The sequence below is a fragment of the Lepidochelys olivacea genome (assembly GCF_965140295.1).
Source record: "Lepidochelys olivacea isolate rLepOli2 genome assembly, chromosome: 17".
Taxonomy (NCBI): domain Eukaryota; kingdom Metazoa; phylum Chordata; order Testudines; family Cheloniidae; genus Lepidochelys; species Lepidochelys olivacea.
The window spans coordinates 3,363,494-3,378,194 of record NC_140427.1 but is presented as its reverse complement, the minus strand read 5'-3'; the positions used below and the strand labels follow the sequence as shown (position 1 = coordinate 3,378,194).

Genomic DNA, 14,701 nt, shown 5'->3' with positions numbered 1-14,701 from the left:
TTACTGTGCATCTATATACTGCTGCTAGAAAGTGAGTAAATATGTTGGAAATCTTATTGGGGAAAAAATTTATTTCATAATGTGTTCAATGGAGCAAATGATGACTGATGTAACACTTTCTGAATAAATACCAGACAACTCATTGGTGAACAGTGTAAAATAGTCACTGTATCTCACCAGCAGAGTTTTCCAAACTGAATGACATACTCCAGTTTTAATTTTTAAATGCTCTCCTCCTTAACCTAAACTTAAAGGGATACAGGCAAGTTAAAATACATTTATAAAACTAACTTCTGTACCTGTGGTGTTAGTAAAATCTGAGATTATTTTTAAAAAATTCTTATCTATTTCACTCTTTACCTTTAATTTTGTTTTGGGTGACGAAAATAAACTAGTCAATTTCACTTCTCATTCTCAGGTTCTAGCACAAACCAGCAAGGTTTTGGTTTGCAAATACTATAGAGAATCAGACAATTTTCTTCAGTGAATTTTGCTTCTTTTATGAAAAACCCTTTTTATCCAAAATCTAATTTTTAGGCCTAAATTACTTGTTAGTACCCTCTAAATCCGATGAATTTGAAAATTAAGACTGTGAATCAAAATTCTTATTTATCTGATTGGAAATCCAATTTATAAAATGACTATGATTAAAGCTTAAGGGTTCATTTTGAAGTAAATAAGAATTTTTAGTTAACTTTCTGTGAAATAGCAAACAAGCAATCCAAATTTTAAATGCTTAAAAATTAAAAAAAAAAAAAAAGGGGGGGGGGGCTTAAGATCAGTTTCCAATGTCTTATAGTAATTGCTGTGGCAGGCCCCCCCCAGACTTCTTTCCCTATATAGTAACTATTGATGGAGAGATAAAACATCATTCAAAACTTTTGTCTTAAAAAATCCAAGAGCATTTTTATTCCTCTGTGTGTATGTTAGATACCAGTGTTACTATCAGAGCACTGTTTTGCAAATTCCATTATAGGGAGTAACATCCTTTTTGGCCTTGCGTGATGTCTGAAACAGCACTTCTTTAAAAAATGAAAGAGGTTAAACATCACTTTATCTCCATCCTGGAATCTCTTTGCATTTACATTATTCTTTCCTTCAGATGGCTCTAGTTTTCTATGGGCAGCCATTCCTCTCCTGAACACTGAGGTCAGGGATATATTTCACTTATTCCAATCCCATCCCTTTAGGAGACAACACCCAAAAAACCTTGGTATGGACAACATCAGTTACTGAGGAACCAGCAATAACATTTCGCAAATACCACAGAGAAGTGCACAGTATAAGAACCTAGTTAAATAATTAAATCTGCAGGTTTTTTTTGCACTGATGAAACCACTTCTCCTACCTCCTTAAAATTGGGCACATTTCCTATAAAGTCAAGAGCCACCGGACTAGTAGCAAACTCCTGTATGCACTTCTGAACTGAGCATCTCTTGTAAGGCAACATATCAGAGCTCTGAGTTAGTGAAATACTGATAGTATATTAGTGTTTAATTCCATCACTTTTATTTTTGGAATTTAACAGGAACAGAAAATCTGTCAACGTTATGATCAACTGATGGAGGCATGGGAGAAGAAAGTGGACAGGATAGAAAATAATCCCCGCAGGAAGGCTAAAGAAAGTAAAACAAGAGAGTACTATGAGAAACAGTTCCCAGAAATCCGAAAGCAAAGAGAACAGCAAGAACGATTTCAAAGGTAATACCACACAACCTAAATATTCCTCTCAAATACTGTCACAATTTGTTTCTAAATTCTATCAAATACAAAATGTTTCAGCTTAATGGCAGTGGTGAGCTGAAACCAGTTCGCACTGGTTTGCGTGAACTGGTTGTTAAATTTTGAAGTCGGTTTAGACTACTCTTGTCTCTTACCACAACTCCCCATTCTGTTTTGTCAACAATGCTAGCCTCATTAGTTTGTTTGTTTGTTTGGCATCTTAGACTGCTCTACCTTCTTCCACCTTTTCCCTAGTTCCCTGTCATCTGCTCTTCAAATCCGTCGTCAAACCTCACTCCTGCCATGATACCTGTAAGAAATTGGCTAATTCATAATGGTTAGTTTGAAGGATAGATTGTACTAGTAAGAGTACTTGCATGAGGAAAGCTATTCACATGCATAAGTATTTGCAGAAGTGGACCTTAATTTTGTAAATTATACAGAGCTCCAGCTTTGCATGGGGAAATTTAATTTCAGGCCTAGAAGTCAATTTGTAGCTAATATTTTTCTGTCAGATGTCTGTATCATTCCTTTGTGTCTCATGACAATTGATGTTCACTAGACTAATGCACACAAAGGACAAAGATTACATGATTTTTCTTTTAATTAAATTCTTTTTATTAAGTGACTTGTGTAAAACTTGCCATATGTTTCATCTGTCAGGAAGCTGTGGTTACTGAAATACAGTGATGTAATTTAACTCCTTGCTGTTTAAGAGAGATCTGGGTTAAGATTAAGAAAAATTGTACAAAAAGGACAATGTAAGATGAATACAATTCAAGTCACTTTTTTGGGGAGTATGACAGTTGTTCTATAGTACTTGTAGGCAGTGGGTTTAAATTTTTAAAAAATGCTTTAAAAATAGACCAAGTTGGTTTGGTATTTTCAATTGCACCTAAGTTCTCTATATATTAAAACAATTTCAAAAACTTAGACTTCAGAAAAATAGACTTAAATCTTCCAGCCCCATAAAGAATTCATCCCATCTTCTCTCCTAAACAATCTACTTTCATGACTTCAGAAAAAGCTTGCAGAAGCCAACAAGTCTTATAGTGTATTCTTGAGGTCCCCTGCTCTGAACTCCAATGGATCAAAGAGAGGACAGGGGAAAGCAAATTATTGCATTACTAAAGATAAAAATAGAAGCCTCTTATAGGTAGAGAGCTATTTTAAAAAAATAAGATAAATACTATTTATACTTGGATTGTAAGTTCCTGGGGGCAGGGACTGTCTTTTGGTTGTGTGTGTTAGTGTCTAGCATAATGAGATCCTTGCCTATGCTTGGGGTCTCTGAGTGTTACCTCAGTTAAGACCCAATTAGTATTTGGACCCAATTTAATACATTTGACTGGTTTCATTAATACTTTCAGGATGGAAAAGGCCCATTAGGATTTTTGTCCATCTTGCTGTTGGGGACAGGTGGTTCTCTGTTGCACATGTTCTAGTGACTTAAACTTTAAAATATTGACACTATCAAAAAGTCCACTTTCTGGAGAGATTAGTGTGATGATTTTTAGTTGAGAGAGAACTGATTGGGAAATGGTCTGCAATTTATAACACCTCTTCAAATTAAAAATTACAGTATTTTTTCTTTACTAAAGTGAGCATTAGTGGTATCTTGTTTCGGTAATTAATTGATTAAATCTGTGCAAGGCAAATTTGAACATATTCCCAGGTGTCTCTTGTGAAATTGAAACTGTTTTGCAGAATGCATTGTTTAAGGACAAAACAGTTTCCATACCACTGCTATAACAATTCTAATACTTAACTATAAGTGTGTGTGTAAGGTGGGATTTTCAAAAGCATTCATCTTTGGCCTAACTGCTCCCACTGAAGTAAAGATAAAACTCCTCTGATTCTTGGAGTATTGACACCAGAAATTCTCCAGTGTGCCTTCTTGCTGAGCATGAGGCCTCCCAAGTCCACATCTAAAATTCATTAGCCATTTAAAAGTGCAGTGTGTAGCCTACATTGGGTATTCGGTGATGCTACTTTTCTAGTTACCTGTCTCCCAAATGAGCTGTATTTAAACTAATCTGAAATGTTTTCTCGTGTGAAATCTCAACTTATGGATCTCTTTCAAAAACTAGGGTTGGCCAAAGAGGGGCTGGCCTTTCAGCAACTATTGCTAGAAGCGAGCATGAGATTTCTGAAATAATTGATGGACTCTCTGAGCAAGAGGTGAGGCCATTGTTTCAATTTATCAATGCAGCAAATTATTTATTTGACCCTTCTACTGAGATGTTGATAATCCACTTTGGATATTCTTCCTTTATGAGCTTGTTTTAGATTAGTTCAAGATGCCCTTTGTGAGTTTTATCATGACCTGGATCTTTGCTCTCGTGTATCTTCCTTTTAGGGGCTAGACTTCACCATCACACCTCTGCTGTGGTAGACCTAGGGTGTGAAACTTTCCTTTGACATCTGATTTCTCCTTACTTGTAAGAGACTCCTGAAAACCTTTCCTTTTAAAAGCCTTTGCTGTTATAACAGCTGTTAGTGATGTGTAGTACTATTCCTTCATCCCTTTCAGTTATGTGAATATTAATTGGGATGGCCACAACTTCTGGAGGAGAAAAAATAAAACCATGTGAAAGGATTAAGATGAATGGAGAGGGCTGAATCTGTGTACTGTATTGTATTGCCCATTAGAACCATTTAGTAAATAACATAGGAACCATAAACATTCATAGAAACTTTGTCTTATTTTGTCTATAGAACAACGAAAAACAAATGCGTCAGCTCTCTGTCATTCCTCCCATGATGTTTGATGCAGAACAAAGACGAGTGAAGTTTATTAATATGAATGGTCTGATGGAGGACCCCATGAAGGTGTATAAAGACAGACAGTTCATGAATGTCTGGACAGACCATGAGAAGGAGATATTTAAGGAAAAGTAATTAGTCTTTTACCTTTGTTTTTATTACACTGCAGGTGACAGATGAATGTCGAAGTGTATAGTAAACATTAATAACAATATTAATTTTCAGCTCACTCCTGTTAAAAACTCACGTGATGATATTTTGTCAGGGAACCCAACGCTCTCTGATTACTACAGCAGAATGTTCTGTGTGGATGGAATATCATGTAGCTTTAGACTTGTTCATGCATTTTCCTATTGGGTCAGGCATCAACCAGTTGCTTATTTCTGCTGCTTTTTGCTTTGTCTTTAGACAGGAAACTTTGTAAAAGATGTTTTAATTTACTGAACAGATTAAAATAATTAAGCCAAGTAGTTGTAGTTTTTCACTATATTAACCTATAGCGTGATTTAATTTGAATATTCCTAAATCAGTAATGTGAAAACTATACACGTAGGTTAAACTAGCTTCTTTTTTGGAAATGAAAGAGTTCCTGATGGAACACAATTGTTTGCCAGACTTCTTTTTTTATGTGATTATATATAGTTAGAATTTAAAAATAATTTCTGATTTATAAAAGGTTTGTCCAACATCCCAAGAACTTTGGTCTAATTGCCTCCTACCTGGAAAGAAAGGTAAGACATTTTTAGAATGTAAACACTATGTAAGGTGTGGTCTCTTACTTTTCTAATGTAAGTCACTTTTCCTGCTAATATTTTCTCTTCTTGGAATTAAAACTTCCAAAACCAAATCTCCTATTAGCTGCAAAGGCAGTAATTATATGTCAGCAGAAATAAAATGATGATGCAAAACGAATTGCATGTTAAACATCTAACAAAGCTCAATAGTGTTTACTTTCATGGATAAAAGAAAAAGAAAATGGCATTTTGTAATTTGTTTTGTTTGAAATAGGTAAGTTGCATTAACCGTTCATCTCACTTTTTGGTTAGCAACAGAACTGACTCTGCCTGCTAGCATGCTTGCTCTAAGGTCCTGCATCTGCACCATTAAAGTCAGTGGTATTTCACTGAGAGCAGGGTCAGCCTTTAAGTCAGAGCTGAGATTCTGCGCAGCCTATGTAAGAAGTGATTCCCAATTTAGGACCAATCAAGAAACTTTTGACAGAACATCTCAAATACTTATAGCTATTATGATAAATGGCGGCTTTCCCACTAGTAATTATATAATGTAGGTTAAATCATAAAGAATAAACTAGCTGCAGGGTATTATGAGTATACATGGGCTGAGGTTTAATGTTATAGGATAGCTGTTTTTTCCTGTTTGTATGCATTAATCCACTTAATTGCTGAACAAAATTCTAACACTTCTCTGAATCTAGTGACTAGAATAGTATAAATAGTTGAATGACATCATATTTAATGTATTTAATGGGGTTTGGCTTTTGAGTTACAAAAACTGATTTTTCCTCTTTCATTTTAGAATGTTCCAGACTGTGTTTTGTATTATTATTTGACCAAGAAAAATGAGAATTACAAAGCCCTTGTGCGAAGAAATTATGGCAAACGTAGAGGAAGAAACCAGGTATGTTACATATGTTTCAGAGTGACTCTTTGAATGCACCTGTGAACCAAGTAAAATAATTAGAACTATCTTTTTGTGTATTGTTGAGTGGTCAAGCACATTGCGTAAGAAATTATGATTAAAAATAGGAAAACATAGTTTCTAAAATCCTACCATTTTTAGTCCTTTCTGAAATAAGAAATGGATTCCGTAATTCTGGGTTTTCAAATAACTTTTATATAAAAGTATTGTCTTCATAAATCTTTGCTTTGCTCATTTGTGGCTTTCACTATGACAATTCATTTTGTTTGAGCACCCAACAATACAAATTGAGGTCAGATTTATTAGTAAATCATATGATGGAGCCAATAGAAATTAGGTCGGACATACGATGTTCATTGGAAAGTACATAACCACTTCACATGTCAATGTCTGTCAAAAAGCAGAAATTAATAGTGATAATTTTCTGGTGGTCAGGCTGAAAGTCAAACCGACGTTTTGTAGCAAGAAGAAAAATAGACCAGTTACGTTAATACATGTAAATTAACCAATTTGCTGATTCAGGAAGAATTCACTTGGAAGTATTGGAATTATTTAAAGAGGAAGAAAGTAATGTATTATGAGAAATACTTAGTAGGCTGCCAGTTAACATGGAAATTGGAAACTGATGTAAAGAAAATTGAAGAGACTTAAAATTTTTGTTGGAAAATGGGAGCCGGGGGAGAGGAGAACACTATATTGGATGTGGGACAAGTCCATTTCAGAAGAGCAGAGAATATATTTAGCTGAAAAGCATTTTGAAAAGTATCAAGAGAGGAAGCAAAATGTGTTGGCATAGGCAGGATACTAAAGAAAGCATGGTCTACAGATAAAATAAATAGTCAAAGAACTGTAAAATAAATAGTCAAAGACTGCATGAATGGCAAAGATTGAAACGTTTGAATCCTTCAGCTGATGCTGACAACCAGAAATGATAGTGGACAAAACTCCTTGACAAAATATGAAACACTTTATGGAAACTGAAGTTCAATTTTGTCAGCTTCTCAGTGTCTTTTTTAGACAGATGAAATTATAGAACTATTGCGGTTGGAAGACCCCAGGTTTCAGTCTTTAGTTGGTCTCAGAAATGAGTAGTCTGCAGAAATCAGTCACATCCTGGTAACATTACTGAAAAGGAAGAATTGGTGAGACTTTGAAGTAGTGTGGCTGCACAGATCTGGGGAGATTTAGCTGCCAATAGGAGACACAAAACTCTTGATAGCAGTTTAGCCAATCATTGATAGTTAAGGCAGATTTTGTAGTGACATACTGCAAGAAACCTGCCCTCTCACACCATCCTGTAGTACTGTGCCCTTGTGCCCAGAGCATTTAACTATTCCTGGAATGGCTAATCCAGAGGTGTTCTAACTCATTCTTGTATTGAAATACATTAGTGTCGTGTAAGATAGATAAGAATCCATGCAGTAAAATTCTGTTAAATTTTAAATTGGCATATTGACTTGGACAACTTTTTGAATGAAGGAAAGAGGGAAGGAATTCTCTTGCTGAGAGAGTTAATCTAATTAATGATTAACATCAAGTACTCATGCATTAAAACAGATTGGAACACACCCGCTGAAAACATGCTCCAACATGCCTATTAAAATGGGCAACACTTCATAGGTCTGTCCTCACTATTGCGGTTAAGCTGTTTAAATTAAATTCCTGATAGTATCCTTGGGGTAAAAAAATGGCCATCTCACAGGAGGTTTTTTCCTCTCTTGCCACAGTGGCCACACATCTCAAGAGTAGGCAGTGTGCATCAACAGATCTTTGATCAGAGCTAAGCACTCTGTAACAAATCATTGACTACTAAATCAGGAGATTGTGTTGAGACATTTACATACTTTGCCAGCTCTTCTCTGAAAACATTAACCATTGTGGATATTTTGTTACAAACTGTATTGAAGTCCATCACTGTGTGACTTATGATGGCTTGAGATTCTGAGAACTCCAAGTGGGGAGTATTGACTTGTTTAAAATAAGTCAGATTTTCTCAAAATGTATGCAGTCACCATGAAAATAAAGCCCAGAAAATGCCTTTGGCTGGTTTCTCAGACCAATATACAAGCTACTTGGAAATGCTGGATTGTGCTACCTTTACTGGTGTTGAGTATGCTTTTGCTATGCAAATAGTTCCAATGGAAGTTGTTTGGACTGTTTGGGGAGTAAGATACTACTGAGTGTGATGAAGCATAAGACAACGTAGGCTCAAGTTTTGAGGTACTCAAGGGATAACAAAAATTTCCTTAGTAACAATGTTAAATATCTTAAATTATTAAAACTAGGAGAATGTAAAATCCTAATTTACTGTTACTTTTTCACTGTTTATGGTTTGAAACTTTTTCAACATGAACAATGAAAATACACAAGACAGGTTAACTTACATTCTCATTCTCATGTACAAATATTGACTACTGCCAATAAGTAGTTATTACTCAGGTTGGTGAGCAAAATTGTCTGAGTCTACTGATACCAGCTTACAATGTCGCAGAGCTGGAGGAATTTTTATACACCTTATACCAGCAATCTGCTGCTGATTATGATTAATATTTAGACATGACTTGCATTTCAAAAATCGAGACAGTTTTTGATCTTATTTTTTTGTTGCTCTATAACACTTAAGTCTTCAGAACTAGCAAAGTGCATTTGAGCATGAGGGTGGGGTATATGCTGTTTCATCCTAAAGTCAGTAGTGGTTTAGTTCTTGTGTACAGTGTTTAATGTGTCACTATTATTATAGTCAGGACCTGCTATTTGCAGGATAACTCACTGTAACCTTTTTAAACTGTCACTGATTTGAATAAGAGAAACTTTACAACCCAATTTTGCTAAGCTCATATTCTGTGTTCAAGCATGTAACTGGCTTTTAATTTTAAAACTTTTTTTTTATGGTGAAACAATTTGTGGTATAGAGGGCAACATGAAAGTTCATAAACCAGATCTTGTACGTTTAATGTCTTTTAGCTCTGACCCATTGCCTAAATATCTGATTAAAATACATAACTTACCTCCTAGTAATGGTCCCTTAAAAGTAACTACTCTGTATTGTGCAGTAGTCAGTTTGAAAACTTGTGTAGATACACCAAAGTAATATTAAAAAATGTCAAAGTAAATAGGCGTATTGTAGACCTAGTTGTTTGTCAAATTTTAACTTTTGGTTTTAAAACCCTTTTTGAAGTATGCAGGAACCAAAACCTGTCAGAACTAGGAAATTTTACTTACACTGCTTTTGCTCCTTTAAAGTTGTACAAGTTAAATATGGTTAAACAAAACTCTGCTCTGGCAGATTCTGGCCCTCATTCTGTGATGATTGACTTGTAGTTCCATGGAAGGCACTGGGACTATTTGTGTGAGTCCAGTTAAATACTGCCTAATTCTTAGAAATGGGGGCCTTAGTTTGCCAGCTGTCAGCCCAGATTAAATATTATGGACAAGTTATAAACATCAGAATTATGGGAAACTGTTAGTGAGCCTTATATATACATGAAGCGGCAAGAACACATTGGTATCTGAATCATGGTATATATGAACAATGCTAAAATATATTTTAGATTTTTCTGTTGAATCCTATCTTGCTCAGCTCTGAACTGTGTTGCTTTCTTTTAAAATGTGTTAATAGTTAGTAAACCAATTTGTAGTAAGGATTTCGGTTTATAGAGTAAATTACAGAAAATTATGTTACAGAACTGTCAAATACCTGTACTTATGCGTATAGTTATTGTGGTTATTAATATTTCTTTAGCCATAACTGCAATGTGGACACTTGTATTCTCTAGCAATTGAAAGCCTTGAGAAATCATGTTATTTTGTTTGCCTGGAGCCTTTGTTTTATGGGAGTAAATGTAGTTATTTTTCACCTTTTGGAAAAAATGATTGCTATTGGGCTATAATACCTGAAACAACATGATGAACACACTAAACATCATTGGGCGTCACTTTTTCAGCCCAACGGAGGGTGATATCTTTAACTGTAAATGAAAAACTACTCATGAGTACCCATTAAAAGATTAGAGCAAATAGGAGACCCTTCTCCTCTATTAATTGACCTTATCCTTTCCAGCTCCCCAGCAAGGTAGTGGGGTTTAGGATGCACTCCAGGATCTTTTTGTACTGGTAATAGAGTAACTTCAAAAGAAGCATCCCAGCATACAGGGTCATAGAAGTTAAAAGCGAGGCAAATAGTGCAGTGAAACAGATAGCAAGTGCAGGCAGGATACAATTCTCCAGTAGAGGGCATAAAGCTGTTACACTGGCACCGCTATTACTCATGGTTATGATTTAAAAACCTAAATATTTTCTTAGCCAGTATAGTTGCGACCATTTAAACTTGGCCAACATCAGCATAGGTCTCAAAACGTATGTTTATTTTGAAGGCCCTGAGTATTGGATTATAGCATATGAAGTTCTTAAGAAATGTGGAGTTTATTGTATTGTAAGAGATGTTTCTGTTTAAAGTAAATCTAGAAGGGGAAAGACTTCTAATAAAGATACAATTTAAACTTCTCTAACAGACTCCATGGGGAGGTAACGTGTCAAGTGTCTGTCTTGTAGCATGTGTATAAGTTTTTTTAAAATAAGGGAAATCTGTTTTTTACTTCAGAATAGAAAGTGGCATGGATGCAAATACAAAGTCTGGTTGCAAACTGCCAACTAGTGGGAAGGGATATTCTGATAGTCAAGTCTCAAAATTTGGTCTGTTCTTAAAAAAGGATGCTCACCAGAGAACTTCCAGTTTATCACTATCTTCTGTGAAGTGACGATTACAGGCTATGTGAATTCTGAGATATACTGGAAACCCAGAAGTAACAGCTATCAAGGCACAGCAACAAACAGTTTCTGTTTATGATTTGCACACGTGTAGGAAGAGGAAGAGCAGCAGTACATTAACCACTTCAGAATGAAACAAGAGAGGGTCTAGTTGCTTGTATTTCAGAACACCATCCAATGGTTTATGATTGTTTGGTTGCACCAGCAGTTTTTGAAGAAAAATTATCAACTGAGAGGGAAATAATAATCATCTTATTACAGATCCTTCTGCAAATTGGCCATTGATGGGTGTAATGTGTATATCTATAATTTAGATGGACTGAATAAAGTCTGCTTTAGTAGAAAAGCAGAAGATTAATTTGAGTGGATAGCAGTATTTTTAAGGCTGTCTTGGAATGAAATTTGAAAGGGGGCTGGAGAGAAATGCTAGTCAATAATTTGGAAATGTATACTTTTCCATAGTATAGCTGCATTGTCAGCATAAACTAATGTCTGTGGACCAACCCATATGTCTTTGCAGCAGGTGGTACAGTCCAGTGATTTGACCAGACAGAAACTTGCTGTATTTCTGTGACAGCCAATCAAGCACAGCTCAGTGGGGATTACCTTGAGTAACCCCTGTGAGATTAGAAGCTTGCACGTGAGATGGGCAACTCTTCTGTAGGCAGTTTAAGTGGCAGGATGACAAAGTTTCCTGGAATAAACACGTTGCTGGGTCAGCCAGCCCATGCTAAGGAGCTATTGATGGTGCTGTAGGCTTTGTGCTTTTGAGTTTTATTTTGCATTAGAGCCCGACCCCTGTGCTGTGGATAGTAAGAGTTTTAATCAACAGATGAATGTGCAGGTACGTCGTTGACTGAGGCTTCAGCTGTTTAAGGTTTGTGTTTTAAACTGCCTTTGCCCTATAGAGGATTGCATGCTAGAAAAATTCACTGTGGAAAAACAGATTTAAACCTGTAATTGACAATGTGCTGTGTTAAATGAGGCAGGTAAAAGCAATTGGGGGGTGTTCTGGTGATCCAGCTATTTTTTCAGGCAAATTATATACAAAATCCAGATTTTTGCTGAAGCTGCGGTTCATCTAAACTTCGCTTCTCATACTGTCCTGTCTAGCAAAATCAAAAAACATTTACCTCAGCATGTCTCCCTGACATGTTAAAGGAATACTTGAGAGAACCAACTAGTACCAATATTGAGATGTTAATACTTTGCAGGAAGATTCTAAATAATAGTTTGCTATTAATATCTACGCCAGTTCATATTTTTAAAAAGTCAAAAGCATTTTAGTTTTTAAAAATATATTCAGGGTGACTTCCAACCTTAATTTGGTAATGTACCAATGACACCTGCTGCCACTGCTATATGAAGGAGCTTTTTAGCATTTATGCAGCCTATTTTCAGGAGTTTTTCAGTGGACTAGATAAAATTTAATCCTGTTAACGCACAGCATGTAAGCTCCTAGGAAAAAACCTCCCAGAACTCTCTCCTTATCCTTCTGTTAATTTTGAGATACTGTTAAGGCATTTAATAGTTACCAAAATTCTTGTTTCTGTCTTGCTCTATATTTAGACATCCAGCAACACACATTGATTTAGTATTAAGGGCCTTACTTAAAACCCCACTAGCAAAAATCATGCTGACACTGTGTTGCATCTACGCATTACAGCACACTGACTTTGTTCAAAGACTTCGGCAAAACATAGGTAAATTGTTCCTTGCACTCAAGAGAAAAATCCCCGAAGAGTTTAATGTTTAAGCATGTTTTGCAGTTAAAGTATATCTGGGAGTCTGATTTTAATCCGCACAAGCAAGGAATTTTGAACTGACTACCATGCTTTATAGGCATCTGGGTGTTTGGGGTCTAGGGAGGGGAGTGTGTGATTGCTGAGCTGTACATGACTTATATTAGCCAAAGCCGCATGTTTATCCCCTTTGTCTTTCTCCAGTGTGTACACCTATGCTTGCTCCCCCCTTCTTGACTCTGTTTGACACTTCACCTTTTTCTTCATTCTCAAGTCCCTTCTCAGGACACCCTTTTGAAGAGGCACTTGAACTATACTCATGTATATGCAATACATAATGTGTATAGAAATACAATACTACCTTCAAGACTCCTCAATTACTCAAGCCTATATTGTATTATTCCCCTTCCATTTGTTACTTCCTCCTGTTATGTGAATTTAGGGCTGAATCATCATGTTAGAAGGGGCAGCAAGGGTCATTTAGTGTAACCCCCTGTTAGATCATGGAGTTACTCCCTTTGTAGTTTCACTAATTAGATATGACTACACATAAAATTAAGCATATATACAATAGCAAATGTTTGCGGAATTGTAAACTCTTAGGGGAAAAGATTTAGTCTTTGGGTTTTTTTATAGTGCCATGCATGTTTGAATGTTCTCTCAGTGATAATATTTGATTTGTGTGGTGCACTACTTAAGTGCAAACAGAAAGAGAGAGTTGGTTTTAGCCTTCAATGAATTTTCCAGGGTTTTAAACAGACTAACAGACTTCTTATTGTTTGTGTATGTATAATGTGCACACTTACAATACCTGCACCCAGACTTTGGTTTACATTTACAAGCTACCCCCTATAATTTCTTTTTTGGAATGTTTAGTTTATAGAAATTGACTGATTAAAGCAAGCATTCTTACCATATTTGCTATTTGCTTACAGAAATTTTTCCTGCATTAATCAATAATTATGAGCATGTTTTCCAAACGATACCATACGTAGTGACTTAATTGTAGGCTCTGTGTTACTCACATGCCATCTCATGCATTTTTGATACTGTTTTAAAAATATTTTGATGTTGTCAAAGGGAAGAATCTTTGAGGATCTGAGATCAGGTTTCTCACATTGGAGTACTGCCCAGACTGCAACTTAGATTGCAAGCCCTTGGGGGTGGGAACAGTCTTTATGGAGTTGACTAGTTGTACAGCACATAGTATAATGGGACCCTGATTGGGATCTCTTGGTGCTATCGCAATACTGCTAATACATAATATTCAGTAGGAATTGCCATACTGGATTGCACAATTCATCTAGCTAAGTGTCTGGATAGTAACTAAGCATTGCTTCAGAAGAAGGTGAACTACCCCCACGCTGCACCTAATAAATAATAGTAATATAATAATAATTGTACAATGCTGTGCACTGAGAGCAAGGGAATTTCTTCCTGATCATCACATGCTTACAACCCTCAAGTGTGAAGCTTAATTGCTCGTATAATTACATGAATTGTGTAGATACAAATGCTAAAATTTAATGAAATATGTACATTTATGTGCTGCAGTATATAAATGTAACATAAGTAAAATGCAAAGAAACCTCTGTCTCAGATTTTGCTTGGCTTTGCTTGACTCATGGCGCTCTCCTTTTTTAGAAAGTTCTGAGAGCACTCTGTAACAAAGGCAATAACACAGCAGGGAGCATAGGGACATAAAAGCTTATGCTTGTGAAGAAAATATTTTTACAGCCACCTTTAAAGGTCCATCTCTTTTAATTTAGTATAAAATGTTTTTCTGTGAACACATCTTATACATTCTTCAGCCCATCTGGAAACAGTATGAGAAATTTGAGTTGGCAAATGTTAGATTACTCCTAATAACTAAGCCATGCAGGGAAGTTGAATGTTTTTTTGGGGGGGAAGAGGAGTAGGGATGGTGACACAAATTTCGTCCCACCATTTTCAGTTATAGATTCATAGGTAACATAGGTTTACAGGTAACAATGGAAATAGCTATGAGCGATATAATAGACATTAAAATAGTATGTTTGAAAACA

The 14,701-nt window shown here is 35.8% G+C and overlaps 1 protein-coding gene across 13 annotated transcripts in view; it reads left to right on the top strand.

The window, feature by feature from the left end:
- Window positions 1-14,701, top strand: part of NCOR1 (nuclear receptor corepressor 1) — a 114,603-nt gene that overhangs the window by 45,086 nt on the left and 54,816 nt on the right. For all 13 annotated transcript variants that reach the window (XM_084651205.1, XM_084651213.1, XM_084651204.1 and 10 more), the window contains 5 exons: window positions 1,529-1,701; window positions 3,813-3,903; window positions 4,441-4,619; window positions 5,165-5,219; window positions 6,025-6,126. In XM_084651205.1, the coding sequence (XP_084507331.1) occupies window positions 1,529-1,701; window positions 3,813-3,903; window positions 4,441-4,619; window positions 5,165-5,219; window positions 6,025-6,126 (600 nt within the window). The remainder of the gene's footprint in view (window positions 1-1,528; window positions 1,702-3,812; window positions 3,904-4,440; window positions 4,620-5,164; window positions 5,220-6,024; window positions 6,127-14,701) is intronic.